We start from the raw sequence: 24317 nt of genomic DNA on the forward strand, positions 1-24317 counted from the left end.
GAAGCAATTGCAATTGCAAGCAAACTTTCGAGAACTGAATAAGACGACAGTGCACTGCTGTCGTGTTAAATGGAAAAGTTCTGTACGTATAAATATTGTACGTAAATGTCAGCGGTGCTGATTGGGGTGGGGGTGGGGGTGGGGGTGGCATCATTATTCTTTGTATTCACATGGGAGTGGTAGTTTGTGTTCTTCTCTCTCAATCAAAACACCTACAAGAATTTGGGTCCAGCCTTCATAAGTAGATGTACGGTCCAAATAATTCAATTATTCACTTTACTATATATACCCTTTTTCTTTTTTTCTTTTTCTTAAGGAGGGTGCGGGGGAGTTTTATTAGGTTTTAATTAAACAATTGGTACAAAGTTGATGTGATGATTGAGGTCTTCTTGTTTGGAAAGTCATCATAGTGGTTTGAGGGAATCGTCTCCCTAATTTGGGATCAAATAATCATGACCACCGAATTTAAATACGATCGTGGCATTAATTTACAATTATATTTCTTTTCGTTCATGACCCCATTTTTATTATTTTTATGTATATTTGTACTCTTTCTTTATCTCGTTTGAATGAAATATATGGACATTACTTTTATATGAAATTGAGTTGTTGATGTCCTTTAAATTTTTAATTATGAGTTACTAATATAATTTTTTTCTCCTCCTGTAACATCGTGTCGATTATATTTATTTTAAATTTCAATATTCACAACCACAGTCCGTATAAATTAAATGATACTACTCCAAATTCTAAAATAATGAATAGGTCAAGATCCAAATTAATTACATAAGAATGGTTTAATATTTCATAGTCATTTTCCGTATAATGATTTTTTTTTCTCTAGAAATTAATTGTAAATATTTTAAGTGAAGTAGGTAGGTATAAGGAAGTTGGGTCCATGCGAGCTAGCTAGACATATTTTTTCTTCTGTTATGGTGTAGAGAGAGAGAGAGAGAGAGAGAAAGAAATAGAGCAAATTCAACGTTTACCCAATTGATATTACTCTCAACTTACAATCTATGAGGTTTCTCAAAAATTATACAAACAAAATCCATATGAAGTTGACGTGTCCCAATGAGAGCACATAGTCTCAGAGTACTTCATGCAATAATATTTATTAGAGTAAATTACAATAATCTCTTCTTAAATTTGACATAATTACGAATACCTACTCGTTGTTTGAAAAATTACAAACACCCTATGATGTTTGATGAAGTTATGTAATCCTTGGATTGAGGTATAAAATTGTCAACTTTACCCTTACTATATTTTTTATTTTAAAAATTTACAAAAAAAATTGAACAGGATGGATAGAAAAATTATAAAAAAATATCCACTTAGTCCATAAAAAAAATTATAATTTTTAATCCACAAGGACATTTTGGTCAGTTTACCATAAAAATGGATGAAAATCTAAAGAATTGAGCTAATTGTTAGACGGTCGTTAAAATTAAGGGGGTATTAGTAATTTTTTAAATAATAAGGAGGTATTTATAATTATGCCAAACCTCATGAGAGGTCGTTATAATTTACCCTATTTGTTAATATTAATAATTTACGACACACTTTATATGTGTGTAACTAATTTTTAAAAAAAAAAAAATTCGAGCAGAAGCGATGAATTTTATTGAAAGTCCAAACAAAACCAGAGTACATGAAGATAGACTTTGAAAATCAACACACTAAATCATAAGAAGCAGCGCACTCAGCCTCATCAAAATTCTAACATCAGTAAAGACTCTTTATCACTCCCCCCTAATAAGAGGCATTCTCACAACACTCTGGGGAGAATTGTGCTGCACTCGTTGCCGCGCCTCCACCTATTCTGTATCACCCAAAAAAAAAAAAAGTTAAAACACCAAATATCCTCTTTAATTATAGTAAAGTATAAATTATTTTTTTATTATAAAATAATAAAATTATTCTCCATTTTATTAACTATACCTATCTTTAGACTTTGAAATTAATATTACAATTTCTATTGTTGACGTTACTGGCAAATAACATCATGTTATTTAATAATTCATTAGTTATAGGGATAATAATTACATACATCAGTCTCTTTGAGATTTGATATAATTACACTTTAACTTCTTGTCGTTTGTGAAGTTACATCTAATATCCTGACGTTTGATTTCCCCTATTAAAATTAATTGAATTTGTTAATATTGAAAAAAAAAAGTTGAATGAAATTCTATATTTAACACCAATTGACTTATTAATGACTTGTTGTAACTCAAACAAATTTTTTCTAACCAAATTATCTTTATATATTTTACATACTGATGCATACGAAAAAGTATATCTTTATCCGATATATCCATATATAGAAATTCATAATTTGTGAATCGGACTTCGACACGTTGTAAGTCGGCTTACTTGACTTTTTTGTGCCGCGATAAATCGTTGTATGATCCGAAAGAGCAAAGTATTAAGATCTAATATTATGGATAAACAAAGTAAGGAGGTTAAATTTGATCCTCCATTCTATAGGAAATCAATTATTGGTGACTCATTTGTGGATGTAAGGAGGATTAACTTTGAAAAATTACTTTGTTTAATCTGAACAGATTACTTACCTCATTGGTGGATGGTTCACTCATTGGAAGCCACTTGATAACTTGGTCTTTTATGGAGATACATGATTCCTCTAATGGTGGATGTTCGCTGGAGATTATTGATCCATCAAGCTTTATCCATTTTTCGAGAGTTTTTTGGATGACTACTAATTTATCATCTCCATATGTTTGGAATAAATAGGAGAAAAATGGAATATTTTGTTTAGTGTATGAAATGTACTCATACCATTCGAATCTGATGTTTGCTCTTTGGAGTTCAGAAAAATTACTCATGAACCATTTTCTATTAGAAATATTTTCTTCAAAAAGAAAGTCTTTTTTAAGAATTCTTTATCAATTAGAAACTCTTTGGTAATTGTAAGAATTTGTGATGGTGCAGAATTGGGGGATCCTGTTTCCTCATAGTTTTGATATATTAGTTGTGCAAGATTTTGATATATTCTTATTCCTTGAAATTTTGAGATAGTAGGTCTAATTGTTTCTGGAGTTGAGTGTCTAGAAGGGGTGATAGGATGAGAGTAGGAACTCCTATTTATTTTTAATGAGTTTTGTCTACAAAATTTGACTCCTACGGATCCATCAGGATGTTGGGTAATTTGGTCGATTTCTGAATTTTCTATGGGGTGAATAGGGGGAATTGATCCGGGTGGTAGATTCCATATTTTCGGTAAAGTAATATTTTTCCATTCTATAGTTTTTGGAACTAAAAGATTAGATTTTGCCCTGTTTATTTCCCAAAATACTATTTGACCTGGTGACTTAGTGTGAGATATGACTTGAATATCTAGACCAGTATTAGTAATTTTGTAATGTAGCCTATAAAATATTTCATAAATATGAGATCCTGACTTCATTTTATAATTATAGTTTTTTACATTTAAAGTGAGAATATCCAAAATATGAGGATCATTAAGAGAAATGGTAAAATTTGGAAAAGAATTGAAATAAATTGGACCATTGCAAAGACTAGTTTCTACTAAACCAAGTAAGGAATCATAAAAATCTAGGTGTCTACAATCTCTTAAAGCAAAAAACACACTAGTGTCTAATCCTTCTCTTGTTAAAGGTTTTATAGCAATTTGAACAAGACCAATATGCAGAAATTTATAACCATTCTTAATATGTTTAATAATATAATATTTTTGAAAATAGATGTAATGTTTGCTGATCAGATACTAAAGGTAAAACTTGTTCTTATGTCTTTATAGTATACGCAGACTTAAAATCAATAAATGACTTCTTATAAATTTCTTTAGTATTAATCTTTGGAGGCTTTCAGTCAAATAGATCTTTGTCTTCCCACAATGTTTCTCCTGTGGTAATTATATTCGAATTTTCTTGGTTGTCCCATGATAAGGAGACTCCAGAATTCATGCTTCTTATGAATTTATCCATAATATTAGATCTTCATACTTTGCTCTTTCGGATCAGACAACAATCTATTGAAGCATAAATAAGTCAAGTAAGCCGACTTACAACGTGTCGAAGTCCGATTTACAAATTATGAATTTCTATATGGATTGGATGTAGAATTTGAGTAAATTGGTCAGATGTTGCTCTGAAAACATACTGATCTTGAGATTTTCTATAAAAAATTTGAATGTTTTTTGGACCGATTTTGGAAGAATTTGTGGTTTCGGACCAAAATAATACCACCATCTGACGAACCAATTTGAATTTTTTTCTGGAGAAATTTTGGTGCCAAAAACGAAATAGAAAGATATGGTATTTTTCTCATTTTGTTTGAGAAGAAAATATTGAAAGGCTTTAATGTAATCCCAATATGAAATCAATAAATATTTTTTGTTCTGAATATTTTTGAGGTTATAGGGGCTTTTTCCCCAATCAGACAAAGAAATAATGGAATTTATGAAAAATTTTCTATAGCCAATTTGTGATGAGTTAGCTGGGGCTTCTTTAGGGGGCATATTTTGAATAAAAATAGATCTTGTTGAGACAAGAATATCTTAAATATATATATATATATATATATATATATATATATATATATTACCTAATTGCTATCATTGGTTATCTTCCACGGTCGTACTCATAAACTAAGCAATCAATGGTAAGTTACAATGTATGGTTTAATAACCTAAATTAATCGCCATGGAGGAAGGCTACCCAGCTAAGGACATGTACATATAAATATATATATATATATATATATATTATAATAAATCAATATTTATTAATTATGGTCAATTTAAAAATTTATATTTTTAACATGATAAATTATTATGATTATTAGCTATGACAAATATATTTACTATAATTTTAGTTATGACTAATATTTTAGCCTCACTAATAAAAATAACGATTAATTAATTAGGTCGACTGTTGTGGTGTGGCAGCTGATTTGTATACACCATGTTTTTTCTTTTCTTTAATGATAATGATTAAGTATAGCAAAATGTCATATTTTTCCTAGTGTCATAGAGCGACTATTGTAATTGAACATACATAGTATAAGAAAATAGGTTCTTGTAATAAATCTAAGGAGAAGGGCAAACAAGTTAATTAACACAACTTCGGACATTTAGATGTTAATTAATTGTGGGATTATCACTTTTAGTCCAATTGGTTATTAGGTTCTCACTTTTGGTATCATAACTTTTAAAAAATAATACTTTTAATTCCATGACACCTTTATATTAGATACTTTAACAGAAAATACCACATGTTTAGCACGTGGTCATTAGAGTCTTTACACTTTTGTTTTCATTGATTATCAAATTCTTACTTTTGGTCTCATAACTTTAAAAAAAATAGCCCTTTCGATTTCATAAATTTCAAAAACAACACTTTTAATCTCATGCACTTAACCATCACGTGATTTTTTTTAATTAAATATTTAATAGAAGGGCGTCATGAGATCAAAAATAAGAATCCCGTAAATAATTAGAAAGGCATTAGTTACATTAAAAATACTATTTCCCTGTCAAATAACATTAACTTATATATACTTTTGTCTTTTTTAATAATTAAAGTACTTATACATCATATGTACCTCATGGCGGTCCCATATAGCAAACCCTAAAGTGCAAGCCAATAAAATTTGTGTTAGATGGATAGAATCAAAGGTAATTATCCTACTAAACTATATATATATATATATATAGATATATCCTTCCACATCTTGATAAACGGACCCAATGTTCACTATATTCAGCTAATTAATAAAAATTGGACGTTAATTTGTAATTTACCAAAAGATTATGATAAGTTAAAACAAAAAACTAGAGATTGTTTATTAGATTAATTATGAGGTTAATTGATGCAATTAGTATGGAAGACATAATTAATTAATGCATATTTTTAGCTTTCCTCAACATATGAAGCTGAGGCTGAGGCTTGCCTTAAACAGCGAACTCAAAAGCACACCACAGAGCAGACAGCCATAATAAACAGAAAGCAGTCCAAAAGCCACCTAAAATCATCAAACATAGTTGATTAATGTTGTTGACTTTTATCAGTAGCATATCATTAATTCCACAAAACCATCATCGCCTTCCATTAATATTTATTATCAATATCAAGATTCACATATCTACATACCAATTATCAATTAATTAAATATCATCCAAATAAAAAATATAAATAAAATTTTTACTGCCTTTAATTAAGACCAAAATATTCCAAGATTTCTTATACAAGTTTATTGTAATATTTATTATTTCATAATTTTTATTTATATTGATGTATTGATTGAACTAATGTATCATGATGTATTTAAATACTGATGTAATAATACAATTACCCTTCCCATACATTTCGCGAAAAAATTCTACTTGACCAATTAACTTTTTGGTTGATATACTATATTTCCACCAATTCAAGAAATGCGGTTCAACTTTTGAATAGTATGCTATTCATTATATTCGATATATTCATATTTAGAAATAGATTCAATACATCAATTATTCAAATTAATTCAAACGGGACTAAAACAGCCAACAAACTACTACGGAAATTGTCCTACACCCATATTCTTGGAACTTGAATTCACAGCTTTTCGATTATGAGGCTTATCGTTACCAATCAACCAATACAAATTGCGAATTGCAGTTTATATATACAGTGAAATATGATAATTTTTGTCTAAATTAAAGGAAACCAAAAAGGGCAAAGAAACCAAAAAAGAGTAGGAACAAAAACGACCAAAGGCAACCGAAAGAGATGAAAAATTATATATAGTCGAAGAATCCCTCAAGAGTTATAAAAAGAAAAGAAAAAGCTTGTGTTTTAGTGAATTAACCCTAATTATCTATCTTCCATATATGGAATTCTGAAAGAGCACCACTGCGTTACTCTACCACATTTGCCAATATAAATAAATATAAATAAATTTTGACACATAAGAGAATTAGTGAAAAAAATTTACTCAAAAGTTTGAGTCGAATCAAAGCAGTTACAGAGTAAGTGTGGTATTATTTTTTTCTGAATTGTTCATCAATCAGATTATAAATGTTTTGTATTTTTTATATAATTTATTTAGATTAGGTCAAACTCCATTTATTTTAGAAGTTTGCATAATAAAGAAATTAAAATGTACCGGAATAGGAAAGATAGCAAAATAAATAATGGATGAAAAAGGAAGTTTGGGGGTTTGGAATTAGGAGTGAGTAACGTCCTCGTCCTCGAGCCCCGATTGGAATTCCTTTTGGTTGGAGAAGGAAGCAACACACAGCAGTACTACTCTTACTATACGTACGTAGCAGCTGTAATATATAATTAATGCATACTTAAGAAATAAGTAGGTATTAATTGGTAGGAACAAAAGGAATATGTATGAAGAGACGACGTTGGTATTTAAAGTAAACATATTAAAGCATTAATTAATGAGGCAACAGTGAATCTAATTTGGAAGAGTGATGTCAAAATGCGTATGATTTTACAGACAGTCAGTGAGTCAGTAGTGTATTTAGGAAGAGGAGGCAGCAGCAATGCAAACACACATCACCGCCCACATTCAATTCATCTTCACCGACCCTCCTCACGCAACTCATGACAAAACCGGCTATGTTTGGAGAGAGAGTGGGGGAGTTTTTCTGGTTTTGAGTAAATGGGAGAGAGTGGGTTGAGAGAGGTTTAGAGAGAGAAAAGAGACAAAAAGAGTCAAAAAAGGCAAGTATCAAAATCACTGTAGAAGAGGAAGAAAAAGAAGGGGTGGGAATGGGATGTACGCACCATTTATATAAGTACTTGTGACATAATTATTTCTCCTTCTTCCCCTTTATTCCACTACCTAATTAATTACTCCACTTTATTACTTAATTGCTTGTATACATTCCCCCAAGCATACAAAACAAGAATACCTTGTATTCATACATACCATCTATGTACGTACTTACGTACATACACAAACCCCCCTGCCCATTCAAGAAAGAGAGAGATTTACAGAGAGAGAGAGAAAGAGATGTCTAGAATACATTGACGCAGCACAGAAATGGGTCCATTGTCCTCTACGTGAATTCAAAACCTTTTTCTGTAAGGACACGATCCGGGTCTGCCGCTCCTTTCACCATTGTCCCCCCCTTCCCCTCCCCTCTTCTTCACTCTCTCATCCCTTAATCTCTCTCTCTCCCCCGTACTGCGATATTTGTTGCCGTGTTGTCTGAAATATGGAAGATCAATATGGGATGGCCGATCTGCGGCAGTTCATAAGCAGTAGGCCTTTATTTCCGCCCATCCCTCAGCCGCCGGACTTGCTTTCCAGCCACCGTGGTTTGAACCCGCCTCACCCATACGACATGCTCATCTTTCGCTCAGATTCCACTACTACTGCCAATACTACTAATGCAGGAGGAGCTGCTGGTTCCAGCAGCGCCGCCGGCCCCGGTGGCTGTTTCGGTGGGTTTGAAAATGGAGGGGGAGTGGGCGGAGACGGTGGCACGGGGAGGTGGCCGAGGCAAGAGACGCTTACTCTTCTTGAGATCAGATCAAGGCTTGACCCCAAGTTCAAGGAGGCCAACCAGAAGGGTCCCTTGTGGGATGAGGTCTCAAGGTACGTTGCTATACACACATAACAAAAACCATGTCTTTTTGGTTAAAAACCTAATTTCCCACTTCACAGACACTTCTCTACTCATCCTCTAGGTTTTCCAAAATCAAACCCACCACCCGATTTCATTATTATCCAAATCTTTAATTAATTTTTCAAGAAACAATTAATTAAGAATTCCACACACACATGCACTAGAAACAAATCGATTCCAGACCCTAATCTCCTACTAATTTTCACGGACATCGTCTTCCCTTGTAAATCTTACTTACTCCTCAAAACAACAAGCTCCACGCTTGCTTTCTTGGGGTTGTTTTTGAGGGTAGATAATGGAGAAGGCACTGAGAGGGTTTTACTTATTCCTCTTCGTTTTCGTAGTTATTAGCTTATTTGCTCTCTTTTCATAATACTTTTTGGAAGAGTGAACGATTCATGGGATTGCATCTCTAGTTTTTCTTATAAATCAAACAATCTAGTTTTTGGATTTAACACAATGACAGCAGCTTAGTTTGAAGCTTCCAGCAGGTTGTACTTTTTATCTTACTTGTTCATCCTGGATTTCTACGAGTCACCTCGGCAATCACTTCTGTAATAAGATAGCTCTCCAGTGACTTTATTTCGTCAGTAACTTTTCCCACTTTTCAGATGCAGCAAAGGCCACTCTTTTGGGTGTTTCCAGCAAACATTTTTTTCGTGTCTCTTATATTAGGAAAAGACGCGAGCAGGAACAGCTCTTCCTCCAATTCCATTGGCAACTTTCCCTGGAATTTTTGAATAGTTATATATATTCCGAAGGGGGTGTGTCTACACAACTGAATCAAAGAAACCATATGACTTTGCCGATCCTTATTAAGCAAATATTATTATCACATGAAGCTTTTTTCACGGCCCATTACATGAAACTAGGGTTCACTTTACTGCAAGATCTTTCATTTAGTCAATCTCCAGATCAAAACGTATAATTTGATGAATAATCCTTTTTTTTTTTTTTCTAAAAATATCAGGATAATGTCTGAGGAGCACGGATATCAGAGGAGTGGCAAGAAATGCAGAGAGAAGTTTGAGAACCTGTACAAGTATTACAAGAAGACTAAAGAAGGCAAGGCTGGAAGGCAAGACGGCAAACATTACAGGTTTTTCAGACAACTTGAAGCTCTCTATGGTGAAACTAATAATTCAGCCGCTTCTGTCGCGGAAGCCCATCTTGTAGGTGGGAGTTTCCATTACAATTTTCCGAATAAAAACACTTCATTAGCCGGTAATCAGGAAGCCCTTCAAGGCCCGAAGCTCTCCGACACCAGCCTTAGTCTCTCGAATTATTCTGATGCAGACACTAGTTCATCAGACAATAGTGATGATCTCAACGAAGGGATTGCTGATAACGAATCAAAGAACAAGAAAAGAAGGGGCAAGAGGAGCTGGAAAGTGAAGATCAAAGATTTCATTGACGTACAGATGAAGAAGTTGATGGATAAACAAGAGGCCTGGATGGAGAAAATGATGAGGACGATTGAGCAAAAGGAGCAAGAAAGGCTGTTAAGAGAAGAGGAATGGAGAAAACAAGATGCTGCCAGGATAGAAAGAGAGCACAAATTCTGGGCCAGCGAAAGAGCCTGGATTGAATCTCGAGATGCTGCTCTAATGGATGCTTTGCAAAAACTGACTGGAAAAGAACTGAGGGCTTCAACCCCGGAGGAGCTGATAATCCGTAGCTTAAGCGAAAACCAGAACGATGATGGGAGTGAAACGATGACTAACTCAGTTAAAGGCGATATCTGGCCTGAATGTGAGATCACAAGATTGATTCACTTGAGAACTGGAATGGAAGTAAAATTCCAGCAGAGAGGGGCCTCAGAAGAGGTGCTGTGGGAGGAAATAGCAACTAAAATGGCCTGTTTCGGACATGACAGGAGTGGTCTGATGTGCAAAGAAAAGTGGGATAGTGTCAATAATTATCTACTCAAGTGCAACAAGAAAAGAAAGGAGAATTCAAAAGGCTGCACATACTATCAGAGTCATGAGTCTATTTCAAATCAAGGAGGATCAGGAGTCTACTGTGACACCAGTGAACACGGGGTCAACCTTGATCATACAATAAGGCTTAATAATCATGGAAATAATTCATCTCCTAACACTAATACAGGCAATCCCATGAGTGATAGCTGCTTTAGGTACTTCATGGGAGATGCTTATGGGAGAATTATGGACTGAAATCAACAAGGCTTTGAACTTAATTATTACAATTCTGATCATTTTAGGACAACATTACAAGGTAAGCAGGTGCAGACCAGGTGAATCATGACTTACAATATGTGACTTGGGAGGTGAAAGTTTAGCTATGGTTGTCGGTAGCTGTTTGTGATTCAAAGAGCTGACTCAGGGGGATTTAATGCATAAGATGAAGTTGGAAGTACGTAGAGGTGCTGATTGTTGTTCTATTAGCTTAATTTCCGTGGTGATTTCTTCTGGTGGGCAAGTACGTACTATGCGCCTCGCAGTCGTTTGCTACCCTGCATGTGGTAATCTTAAATAACTCTTGTGTTCATTTGTTTTTGTTGTTGAAGTTTTGCGAACTGCTAGACTAGACAGAAGTTAATTATGTGAACAACTGATCATTTTAACATATGATTGTTTGCATAATTTGTTTGTACTATATTTGAAATCTACTGCATTAAGATTATAAAGATTTTATTATTTTCCTTCTTGTTCACTATTTTGGGAGATTGAGATGCGAAAAGAATGAACCTTGGGTCTTGCATTGATTTGCGTGAGGAGTATTAGCTATGTGAAAATCTGTGTTTTTTTTATATATTATTATTATTTAGCAGAATCTGTTTCATTTAGTGTTGTTCTCTCCATAAGAATTTGTGCTCATGAGACTAATTAGTATTGGGTATTAATTTAATTTCTCCATCTTCATATATTTTACTCTATATACATATAGTTGAATCTTGTTTTATATATGCCATTGTTGACAAGGATTAAATTTACTTTTTGTTTTATAATTTAAGTTATTTGGCTTTTTCATTCTTTAATTTTTTTGGATAATATCTTTTATATATTTTTTAATTTTTGTAATTTCAGTCTATTTGTTCACCGGAGTTCGCCTACACCAACTAGAAGGGTAAATCCTAGTAAAAAAAGGACTAAAATTACAATAATTAAAAATTTGAAACCATAATAATACCCTAAAAAGTTAACAGCAGCCGCAATTTTAAAAAGATACACATGAGAATGCATTCATTTTTTTTTGTTAGAAGGATGAACTCCAAAAAAAAAAAAATTAAATAAAATTTAAAAAAAAAAGGATTAAAATACTATCCCTAAAAAATTAAAGGACTAAAACAATAAATACCTAATTTCCAGGATAAAAAATACAAGTAAGCCTTAATGACAGTACAGGAGATGAAGCGATTTAACAATTTTAATATATACTTAATTATATGGATACCCATTATTGCTAGTGTGCATACGGTGAAGTAGGTTGAAATGGATTTCTCAAAAAGATGAAACAAGTAGGGTTTTTGAGTCATTATTATAAAAATAATAATTAATTATTTTCTACACAATAAATTATTATGAATTAAAAATTTTAATAGATCAATACTACTTATTATGATCAGATAAATTTATGAAAAACTTCAAATTTAATTATTGTTAATCAATATTCGCCATGATTTTATGGTCAATATATTTGCAGCAGGATTTTAGTTATAGCAAATACTTTGGTCTTGCTTGCAGAAATAAAAAAATAATAACCGTTACACAGTTATGATTAATTAATATACATCACAATTTTTCACTTCTAACAATGATAATTAACCATTGCTAAAAATTATATTTCTTCTAATAGATTTACTCCTCCCATATTTCTTGGCATGAAGTTCGTTTCTTTCTATGTAATCCAACTTATTCATTACAAGAGATTAGACAATCATCTTAGTTCCTTAATTTGATTAATAAATATAAAAACCGCTATAAATCAATTGATCGAGTTAGCATCACTCTTTTTGTTAAAGAAAAGGATCTTGAGTTTAAATTTAGGTGTTCCGACCCGAGTCACATTATATTCTAATAGAAAAGAGAGAGGAAAAGAAAAAGAAAAAGAAAAAACATGAATGCCGCCCCCTCTTACATCATCAACGTAGGTACATTAACCCCACCAAAGAACCCTAAAACGGGGGGCCCTCCTCGACACTCTTAGCTCATGCAACCTTTTTCACGTATGAATTTTGAATCTCCAACACAAATTAATGTCTATTGTCCGCTAATTACCAGTCCTGACGTGACCACCATTTTCATTCTTTCGAAATATTCAAAAAAAAAAATCTTTTTATTGGTAAAATATTTGGTTTAGGACAAGCAAATCTGATAATACATATACGTCTGTCGTACAGCAACAAATAGATGAGTTGATTGAAATGACACCACATTTGGCATGTTGATAAGCACATCAATTTAAATCAGGAAAAAGGTTTGGATCTGAATATAACTTTTTCAGATTGCGTTTCTCCAAAAACTGATTCCCGGCCTATGGTATCAAATTAAATTACACTCCATTTTGAAAATTGAATATATAATATTTTTTTGACTGAGTTGCTTGTAATTTAATTAAGAATAACAGGCAGATGGACAAGGAATTTTCATGTATCAAATTCATCCAACTTCAACTTTTATGATATTTTAACAACAAAAAAATCTATTAAAAATCATGATTTTTTTTAAGATAATGATATTGTTAAGAGTATCTTAAAAAACTTGTCAAACAAAAGCTAAAGTTATTCCAAATAACAGCTCGTATAATTATAAGAATTTGGAATCAATTAATATTTAATAAAATATATTTTAAATTTAGAGTGGAAGGAGAATTTAAATCCAGGGATCCAACCATAACCTAAAAGAAAATAAACAAGTATAATTAGTCAAATAAAGGGCAAAAAGGATTATTCCCTCAGTCCCAATTAGGACAACTCAACTTCTTGTAATAATAATGAAACAAGCAATCACAAAGATATATAAAAATAAAAGTATATGATCCCTTTATTAGTTCTTATTCTATTCTTACCAAACACACCTTTTTACGATGCGGATTGAATTAAGTTGACCAATATTTTAGTCGAGAAAGAAATCAAAGGTGAAAGCGGAAAAAGCCCAGATAATAATGGAAGGATTGATGGGGGAATCACATACACAGAGACACAGTGTCAATTTAATGCAAGAACTGGAGATCCATTAGTCAGTTGCGAAAAGGTGGAAACTGTACGGAAAGTAATGCTACAAAGGTCCAAACTGTGAAATCTCACATGTAATAAAAGAAATCCAATTCCCATCCCTATCCCTATCCCTTTCCCTCCCTTTGGGCAGAGAGTTTTGCCCACTGCCCTACAAAAACACACACACAGTCTCAGATCTCTCTCTCTCTCTCTCTCTCTCTCAGTGATGAGTAAAGAAATGTAAGAAACCAAACAAGGCAAGAAAAGCTGAGGAGATTAACAGTTAGTCATATATGCCATCTGTTCTGATGAATAGTTTGAATTTTCCGTGCCCCGGCCCTTTGATTTCCCCGAGGAAGGAAGCCCTGTTATTAAATACTATGTATATAGGTCTCGAGACAGACAATTTAGCCATTAGCAGCAGTCAAGTGGGAGACTGATCAGTTACCAGCTCCAGCTGAGCCTGCCCTTCAATTAAGTATTTTGAAAAAACATAAACTGAAATTGCGTAATCAGTTTGTTTTTATGCTTTTCAAGTGATTTGACTACCTACTGACACTCTCTGAAAATCTGCCATCCCTTCCCTTCCTTTCCTACAACTCCACTCTTCTCCTAAGTAGTAAGTTCCAATCTCCCAGGTTTTTTATTTATGAATTAATCGGTCTGTCTGTTGGAGATGTGTTTTTCTTTGTTGCCAACTCCATAGTCATAGAGATACATAAATGCCATGTTACTAGTTCGCACATAAATCTTCAATTAGTTAAAAGTCATCGTTGGACATTATTTCTGGTTGTAGTAACCATGGACTGGATAACTGTATATAGTAAAGAACAAAGATGTAAGATTTACAAATTACAACAGTTGTTTTAGGAAAAAATAAAAGACTTTGCACAAGAATTACAGTGCAGATAGTTTTACCTGCAAGTTCTGCCGACTATCAGCCCACATAAAGTATGGACAGGTTGGAGCCTAACCCTGGACGCAGGCTGTGAAGCTACCCATTAGAAAGCCCATCCCAGAGGTGCATCATAAGATCGTCAGGCCCAGTCCATAAGGAAAAGTAATCACGGAAAGCGTTCTTCCCTTCCGAGCGAAGTTGAAAAACTTTTCATGATTTACCGATGGGGACCCACTCGAAAGATCCTTTGCGTATACTTTATGCAGAAAGCCTTCCCTTGGACTGAATGAGAAATCTGAAGTTGTGCTTGTGGACAAAAAGAAATGATAAGAGATGGGATCAATAAATTCAAGATATGGCCGTAACCTTTCAACTGCAGTGTTACTGGTATATATTTAACTCAGACCAACGCTACTATACTCAACACGATGGTATGAATATCAGCTCTGATAACTGCTGCTGTGATTAGGAAAAACTCCAGCCAGTTCCGACCGACCAAAACTTGACTCAGCAAATTTATTTATTGCCGAAGTAGCGAGAAAATTCCCATTAATGCCAAAACAATAGGCAAATATTCAGAGAACATGACATACAAAATGAGCCGTCAATAACAAAAAAAAGCCACACAAATCTCCCAGTGCTTATGTTTCTCAAGCTTATTAAAACAAAACCTAAAAACATGTAAATAGGATAAAAGATGTCGCAGCAGTTTATAAACTTGGTTGCTAATTATGCTCTCGACAACAAAAGCAGAATAATCTAGGGAATCAAAAACTTGACCTAATACTTGTAGTCTTTCACATGAAGGCTCTCAGAGGCACCCTCACTCAAAGCACCACCACCCTGGTAAGTTCCAAGGGTTGCTTCGGAATTGGCCTTGCACCTTGCAAGGAACGCAGCCTGGGCCTTTGGGACATTTTCCTCCTTTCCAGACCAAGCCTTGAGGGTACTCTGCTGGAGAGCACGTCCAAATGAGAAAGAAAGACTCCAAGGCTTCTTGGTCTTTAGTTTGTTCATGGCGTTGAGGTTGACTGTGGCCTCTTCTTCACTCTGTCCACCAGACAAAAACACCACAGCAGGGACTGCAGCGGGCATTGTTCGCTGCAAGGCACGAACTGTGTACTCAGCAATGACCTCAGGGGCAACCTTTGGGGCTTCAGATCCAGGGGTGACCATGTTAGGCTTTAGAAGGGTACCCTCCAGGAGAACGTGGTGATCATTGAGAGCTTTGTAGCAAGCAGCAAGAACACGTTCTGTCACATCAGCGCACTTGTCAATGCTATGGGGGCCATCAACGAGGATCTCGGGCTCAACAATGGGTACCAAACCATTCTCCTGGCAGATGATAGCATAGCGTGCTAGACCGTTGGCATTTTCATTGATAGCAAGCTGTGATGGCTCATTGGGACCAATCTTAAGCACAGCTCTCCATTTAGCAAACCTAGCACCAGCAGCATAGTATTGTTGGCAACGCTGTGCAAGCCCGTCAAGACCTTGGGTGGTGGTCTCACCATTGGTGCCAGCAAGTTCAACAGTACCCTTGTCAACCTTAATACCAGGGAGGACACCACCTTCTTTCATGACATCCACAAAGGGTTTGCCTGCAAAATTCATAACATAAAAGGAATTTTAATTAATGTAAATTTCTTTTCAACTGCCAAAGATGCAGGCAAATATAATTTTACTGCAGGTTATCAATGCTTTGTCATTTGCAACAATGAACCCTTAGAAATAATACATACCAGCAGCTGTTTTCTGATACAAAGTCTCCTCAAAGAGGATAACTCCACTGAGGTACTGAAGAGCACCAGGTGTTGTGAAAAGAAGCTCACGTAGAGCCCTCCTGTTTGACTCGACGTTCTCAACGTTGATGCTAGACAAACGCTTGCCAATTGTGCCAGTAGACTCATCAGCAGCAAGGATACCCTTTCCAGGGGTACCAATGTATGCAGCATTAGCAATGAGCTCATCTGCAAAAATAAGAATGTTACTCGTTGAAGGGAGCATAGTATATAGATCAATCAAAGCGGATCTAATAAATAAACCACCTACAAAACAATAGGTACGGTTTTCAGTAAACTAAGACAAAAATACAAGTATCATCATCTTCAATATGGATATAGGGTGTCCCATGGATCCATTACGCTAACAATTAGAGAGCATTCACCATTAATTCGTTCTCTTTCCCATAAAAATAGCAGATTTAACTAAAAGTAATAATGGTCAGTAACAGATTTTTAGACAATTCAGGTCATTACCATACACTGCTTTAAACAACAATATGTTTTGCAAATTATACACACAAGAAAAAGGTAAGAAATACTACAACAACAAAATTTAAAATATATATATCCCAATATTAGATATAACATTCTATAGCAACTCAAGGCTAGATCTGGATATAGCACCGCACCAGGCAGTAGAAATTCAAAGTAGGTAAAAATCTACAAGGAAAAATAACTTTCATCTACTAGTGAAGCATTGTGTTGTCAGTTAAAAAGATTTAAATCTAGACACCATAACGATCCTCGCTTCGAATCACATCAGAGAATATTTGCTACACCAAAATGATCTATCGAGCTAAAGCAATGAAACCGCAGCAGACGGGGAAAAATAAAGCTTTACTAAAAAAAATTTAAGTGTCTAATAGATCATCAGGAAATCTCGGGTCCAATGGAATCAATGAGAAAAAAGGTAGATAACGAATTAACATAGGTCAAAAGCATATAAGAAATGAATACCAATATTATCAATCAGGGCAGAACGAAGATCCAAGCTTTTTCTCCCCAAAAATAAACGACTAAACCACTAAACTAAAAATTCCTTCCAATTTCAATCATCAAACAGGACGTGCTAAGACCCATACAAGGTTTACTCCAAATAAACATCACATTAAGCAGATCTAGAAACATGGAAGCCTTGAACGGATGTAGAAACAAGTGGTAGAAAACCGGCTGATTAACATTAAAAAATAATTCAGATCTGAAAAAGTCAGCAAACAAAACGAATAAATCAAGGCAAAAAGATCTAAGATCTACTAAAAAAGGCACACCATCAAGCAATACCATAGACAAAAATAGATCAATAAAACAGAATAGAGAGAGAGAGAGAGAGAGAGAGAAAGGAAAATTACCAGCGTACTTTCCCCTGTAGCAAGACATGGCTAGGACTAAAAATGAGAAGCGAAGAAACTCGAAGAAAAGGGAGGAAGAGAGACAGAAAAGAGATTTTGGTGGGTAGTAGTAGTAGTGAGGGAAGAAGTGGTGAGGGGTTAGGGTTTATATATTATAGGTTCGGGTATAGACCATCGTTGTTATCGCCCAACCTCGACCCCTCCTCCAAGTTACCCCTCTTTTCGCATTTACTATTTTGACCTTATCGCCTTTTCTTTTTTTCCCCCCAATTTTCAGATTTCATGCTCAATCAACGCCTTTTGTTTTATTTTCTTTGACAAGTAATTTCACTAAATAACTAAAATATAAATTCAAACCAAAATATAAAAATCCCAAATCAGTGAATAAGTGAAAAGTGAGTCTCAAATTTGAGGAAATGGTCATAATTCATGTATTCCATTTTATCAAAAAATGAGATGAGATGCCCACGTCTATTCCCTTTGCTGTGACGTTTATTCTCACGCTCTCTTCTTAAATATATAATTGGCATCAATTCTAATATTAAATACTGTTGAAGTTGGAGATGGACGTGTTCCTTTCCTTGCTTTATTCTCATTATCATTATTATACCATACCAAAATCTTAATTGAAAATTGCCACTCTCTATATTCTATTACTGTAGTTATTTACACAGGTTCACGACTTTTCACTGTAATTAGCCATGAATAATAAGGGCAAGGGTCTTTTAGCATGGGGGTTGGAATTGGGTGAAATCTATAATTAAGGTAATTAGTGGGGAAAATGAGATTAACAAGTTAATACCACTACTACACTGTAGGCGCCGATTGATTTGGTTCCTGGGAAACTCAACAAAACCAAGACCTCAAATCCAACTTCACAAGGCGGTTTTACGACTTTCCTCCACCCACACCCACAACCACAAAGACGCGCTACCCGTAACTCAAAACCACACCTAAAACGGCGGATTAGGTCCATGGTTTCTTTCAGTGACGCTTCCTCCACTACACACTACTCTACTCACCTCACCCACTATTGTATCTTCACATATTAATATTAAATATTTATTTATTTGTTTAACGTTTTAAAAAATAAAATAATCATTTAATACGATATTAAAGTCAAATCAAATAGAAAATCTTGAATTGACCTGATTCACACTCATCTGTAAAACAAAATTGGGTGTATAGCATTTTATCCCCCTATGATATTGTAGATAAACAAATTACTTTCCTATGAAAAAAAAATAACAATTTACCCCTGTTCGAAAAGGTAAATTGTTTTATTTTAAAAAATACAGAAAAGTAAATTGCTTATTTTACAAAGCACAAGAGTGTAAATTGCTATTTTTCATTTCATAAGAAAGTAATTTGCTCTTTTGTAATATTACATGGGATTTGCTTTCATTGTATTTGTCCCAAATAAAATTTTTCACACGCTAAAGTTTGTACACAACATGACGTGTCAAAATATTAACATTAAATAATTGTCTTATCTAATAGTTTATAAGTTTATATAACCAGTCGTTTGCGTATGAATTGCATGTTAAATTAAGAGAATGTTTGGCTAAGCTTATAAGCTCCTAAAAATACCATATAAAATATAAGTGATGTTGTTACAAAAATCCCAAATGCATTGATTATGATGTTGTATCAAAGATTAAGTATGAGTTGGAGACTTGTGCAAGAATCCATTAATAGATTTAAGTATAGGAATGGTAATAAGTAGGATGAATTATAAGAGAAGGTGAGAGAGTAAAGTGTTGATAAGTAGTTATGAGTATGTCATACCAATAAGAATAATATATTGGTATATTCCCAGTGGGTGAGTTGAGTTGTGGCAGAGGTAGAGAAGTAGATATAATTGGTGGTGCTGATTGTAACTAAAATAAGAAATGGAGGTAGGAGTAGGAGTGATCTCTGACATAACCTCCAAACTCAAACCCACTACTCTAAACTCAAATTAATTAATTTCAGGGCGACTCCTACGCTGTTAATTAATTCATAAATATTTTTTTAAATGAAATTGCTATCAAAGAGAGAAATTAATGATTAGTTTAATCTTACACATTCAGAATTTAAAGCACACATCAATGGAAAAACTGATCTCCACATATGGAAAGGCCATAATTTGGATAAACTATATTCTACTGTACATCTATGTCACACATTTATACAATATTTTTATGTGCGTTCTATGTAATTCTATTTTAAAAATATATTGTCATATTTTTAAACTAAAAGAGGGAAAGGAAAAAAAAAGTGTTAATCATTTATTGATGTGATGTCGTAAGATAAAAGTGTAATACAAGATCGTTCCCCAAATTTTGGGTAAGCCGATGCAGTGTTGTAGCAGTTATAGACATGCTAGTGTCCGTCTTGGCCCATACACAAATTGAGGTGATCCATTCCAGCCTATCATTTCTTTGGGCCTGGCCGGTAACCCGAATTTTGGGTTTTGTGAAGGATATTTATAGCAGTTACACCCATGATCATTTATAATATATGTGTTGGATATGCCCAACCCTAATTCAGTTGAAAATTTGTAATTGGATGGTTCAATGGGCTTGTGGAAGGTTGTACCTTAAAGAATTTGGGTAAATTATAGCTATACAATCATTATTTGAAAAATTATAAATACTAAAATTTATAAAAAAAATTGTGGTCACTAGACGGTGAAGTGAGATTTACTATTATAAGAATAATAGAAAAAATATTAAAAGAAATTGAACGTAGGTGAAGTAAATAATCAATGGAGTGTATTAATCTATAAAAGTATTTAGAAAAATCTAAAATTTATAAATTTATAATTCAAGCTTTAAAAGGGAGTTTTGGGCAGTTCATCATAAAATTTAAATGAAAATCTAATGGAGACTAACGAAACGAATTCATTGTTGGGCATTAATTAAAATTAGAAAGTATTTATAATTTTATAAACAACGACGAGATATCTGTATTCATGCCCAATATAATTATATCAAAATTAAGGAAAAATAATGGTAATTTACCCAAAGAACTATCACCTATGCAAGATGTGAGAAAGTGGTTGGTCTGCTTTTAGTTAAAGGCAAGGTAAAAATGACACAAAAATGATCTATATACATATACTATAGTGTGAAGGAAAATCTTAAATGTGACCAGAAATTAGATGTCAAAGAAACAAAAATCAACCCAAAGGCAGCCTTTTCCTATATTTTGCACAATCTATTTGGAGGGAAGAAGATGAGCCGTAAACATGACAACAGTTTCCAAGTAACTGGCGCCATTAGTTCCTGTATTAATCCCCCTCTGGCCTCTGCCCAATTCATTTCCTCATAATTAAAGGCCATACAACAGAAAAACGCACCCAGTCAACTTGGTCGCAGAAAATATGGGGAAAAGAGAACTCAAACAACCTATCTTCTTCATAAGGACTTGATAAACTGAAAAGTGTTTGATGTATATTGGTATATTTACAGACCACATCATCCCTTTTTCCTACAACCTGGGAAGAACATGTTTGCATCTTCAGGCAATACAGTATTGTACACCAATCATTCTACTCTTTCTTTGTCAGGATACCAAATAAAGAAAACAAACTCAAAGAAGAGTGAAATCAGAAATCAAACTCAGACCTGTAAAACGAAAAAAGAAAGAGTCAATCTGGATTTTTACAGGCAGAAATGAGCAAAGAGAAGCCAACCTTTTCCTGTTGATTCTGCTCTAAACTCCTCTCTTCCAACCACAACCTGCTGTCCAAACCACTCCTTGTCCTGAACATGAAAACAGCACACCCTGTTGACGGACTAAAGAACCAATCATGCACATCCCACATCATATCCACCAACAATCCATCCAAGAAAATAGTCTGATTCCCCCTGAAATTCCACTGCAGTCTCTTCACCTCAATCACATTCTTCTTATCCATATACACAGATAAAACGGGGTTCTTCATCGACGCCACAGTCCCGTCTTCTCCTGAACACTTGATCAAAATATCGTGGCAAGTTCCCGTTTCACAGAATTGAGCCCTGGTTGAGTACACAGTTTTACCAGATAAGTTCTCACTCCGAGAAATTAATGAAAATTCAGATACTCGTTTATCAGAAACCCGCTTCTTGACCTCCAATTCTTGCTCGATATCTCCAAGAATCAGGCTTAGCTGAGAGTTGACCACAACGACAACGTAAAACCCGGTGACGGGTTCGGGTCCGGATTCGTACTTGGCCCGGGAGAGATCCCAAAAGACCTCGACCCTGAAACCTCCGGATTGGAAGGCTGTCGTGCCCTTGTCCTTGCGTAGTACTCGTGAACTTGTGCTGAAATTTGAAGAAGGAAAAGAGTAGTCGCGGATGCTAATAGCGAAGCCCTGGTTTAATAGATTGCTCCAAGTGAGTCTGATCAGAAACTGCGTCTTCTCCGTCGAGAGTTTGACTCTGTAGACGCACGTAACTGCATTTTGAATCGAGGGGGTCAAGTGGGAGGAAGTAGTGTAAGCGTGAGTTGAGGGGCCGGAGCAATACGAATCCGATATCTTAATCGCGTTTTCACCGTAACAAATCGCGATGTTCTTCATCGCTGAGACGATCAAAATCGGGAAATGAACATGCGGGGTGGGGGTGGGGGTGGTTATGCTTTGCCTTTGGGTGAAGGAAATGGAGAAGGGTATGTGCCTTTCTTCTACAACAGTCTTTTCCGTCAGACTTGAAGCACACTTGTAACTGCAGAACCAATTTGTTGAGTGACAGATATTAAGGAGGAGATGAAATCCCAGTTATCGCCCACCTCACCTCATTTATTAATTAATAAGAGTCTTATTTCTTGCTCTTAATAATTTTTATAATTATTTATATATATATATATATAGTAATCAGCAGCAGCACACACACACACACACACAAAAGTGTTAATTTGAGGGGAAGTTTCATGTGCAGACACAGGGCTGTCTCAAGGGTTGACCTTGAACTGGTTTTTGAAAATATTTAACATGGGACTATTTTCTTCATTTTCTTTATTCTAACTAATCATCTATAATTTACATGTATCTTGTGCCAAAAATTTAGTAACGTCTGTTTAAGTGAAATTATGTAACTGCTATCCCTAAACATTGAAATATGTTTTGATTCTCTTGGTTGTAAGCTTATACACGAACCATCCATGTAAACACACTAAATTCTTAATTATATATAGTCCTTCGATATTTAAGTCAGGTAGACAACAAGAGAAATAATAATTATAGTCGTAAACATATTAGGTAACAAAAGTTGTACATGTTACATGGAGTTTGGGTATTTATAGATTTTTTAAATTATACGATTTTATGTGAACCATATTATGGGTATTGAATCCACCAAAATTGATATCCTATTAAAAACTTGTGAAAGTAGTTAGTAGGGTCGAATCTACATCAATGAATTTCAATTTAATTACTTTAAGGGTAGAAGTAAAAATAGAAAAGGAGGGAGTATGTTTAAAGTCTAAATCTAGAAAGAAAGAAATATATAAGAAGAAATATTTCTTGTTAAAGACATGATCGTTCTTATTTCAACTGCTGATAGATGCAAAAGTAACAATCATCCATAATAGATAAATTAGTTATGGTCGTTAATACAACCTAATAACCTCACATTTGCTTACCCTATAGTTAGTCAAAGAAATGTCCGTTGACAAATCCTCTAATCAGTAAACAACCTTGGAAACATATTAAAGATTTAATTTACCAACATCATGATTGCCTTATTCTAATTTACCAACCGCATGATTGGCCCAAAATTTAATTTACGTACCAACAGCATTAAAAACTAGAGATGCACAGTTCTAACCAATAAATTCCTTCAATAATTTATTTAAGTTAGATTGTGCAATCCCCACAACATAATCGACCACTACAACATGACAAACTATGTTGTGTTATCACTAGATATTGAACTAACAAATAATTACGGATTTGCAAGGTCAATTGGCTAGGCAAATATTCTTGACAATGAATAATGATACATATCTTTCATAAATCAGATTATTTATGATAAAAGCATAAAGAAACAATACAAATATCCATATAAATGAAAGTAGAAAGTGCAGGTTAGATCTCACAACATAATGAAATTAAGTGTTCGCCGAATCTTTAACCATAAATAAAAGAATTAGCCTAGCATGCTAATGAAAGAGAACATAAAGAGAAAATATTATAAAAACACAGAGAATGTCTAGAGAATAGAGAGATCAAATGATCCAAGATCAAAAGTTCCAAAAAGATGTCCATATGATGAACTATATCACCTATTTATATTAACTAGTTACCTATTCTTACTAAAACTAAAAAATGTAAATTTCTAATAAAACTAAAAGACCTAAGGGATTGAAACTTTTATCTCAAAGAATTTCTTCTAGCAAGGAGAGTTTTCAATCGGGCATAGGTAATTCAATCAATCACAGATCTTCCAAAATTCGTTTCTTGAACTTTCCTTTTCCTGTTGTTTTTCCGCAGGTTTAGGCGTGGTCACGGCTAACT

General features: G+C 34.2%; 3 protein-coding genes across 4 annotated transcripts; 1 reads left to right on the plus strand and 2 right to left on the minus strand.

The window, feature by feature from the left end:
* LOC105174112 (trihelix transcription factor PTL) lies at positions 7890-11270 on the plus strand. Its single transcript, XM_011096106.2, has 2 exons — positions 7890-8589; positions 9591-11270. The coding sequence occupies exons 1-2, from the start codon at positions 8207-8209 to the stop codon at positions 10795-10797; spliced, it is 1590 nt and encodes a 529-aa protein (XP_011094408.1). The 5' UTR covers positions 7890-8206; the 3' UTR covers positions 10798-11270.
* LOC105174113 (fructose-bisphosphate aldolase 6, cytosolic) lies at positions 15200-17987 on the minus strand. Its single transcript, XM_011096107.2, has 3 exons — positions 17831-17987; positions 16440-16667; positions 15200-16298 (listed from the first exon to the last, which is right to left on the minus strand). The coding sequence occupies exons 1-3, from the start codon at positions 17856-17858 to the stop codon at positions 15478-15480; spliced, it is 1077 nt and encodes a 358-aa protein (XP_011094409.1). The 5' UTR covers positions 17859-17987; the 3' UTR covers positions 15200-15477.
* On the minus strand, positions 20947-22615 carry LOC105174114. 2 transcript variants are annotated; one of them, XM_020697696.1, is made up of 2 exons: positions 21510-22615; positions 20947-21441 (listed from the first exon to the last, which is right to left on the minus strand). In XM_020697696.1, exons 1-2 carry the CDS (start codon positions 22380-22382, stop codon positions 21436-21438), a joined length of 879 nt encoding a protein of 292 aa, XP_020553355.1. In that variant the 5' UTR covers positions 22383-22615; the 3' UTR covers positions 20947-21435. The 2 variants fall into 2 exon arrangements, with proteins under 2 accessions (XP_020553355.1, XP_011094410.1); XM_011096108.2 differs by having other exon boundaries at positions 20947-22613.

The sequence above is a fragment of the Sesamum indicum genome, linkage group LG11 (genome assembly GCF_000512975.1).
Source record: "Sesamum indicum cultivar Zhongzhi No. 13 linkage group LG11, S_indicum_v1.0, whole genome shotgun sequence".
NCBI lineage: Eukaryota > Viridiplantae > Streptophyta > Magnoliopsida > Lamiales > Pedaliaceae > Sesamum > Sesamum indicum.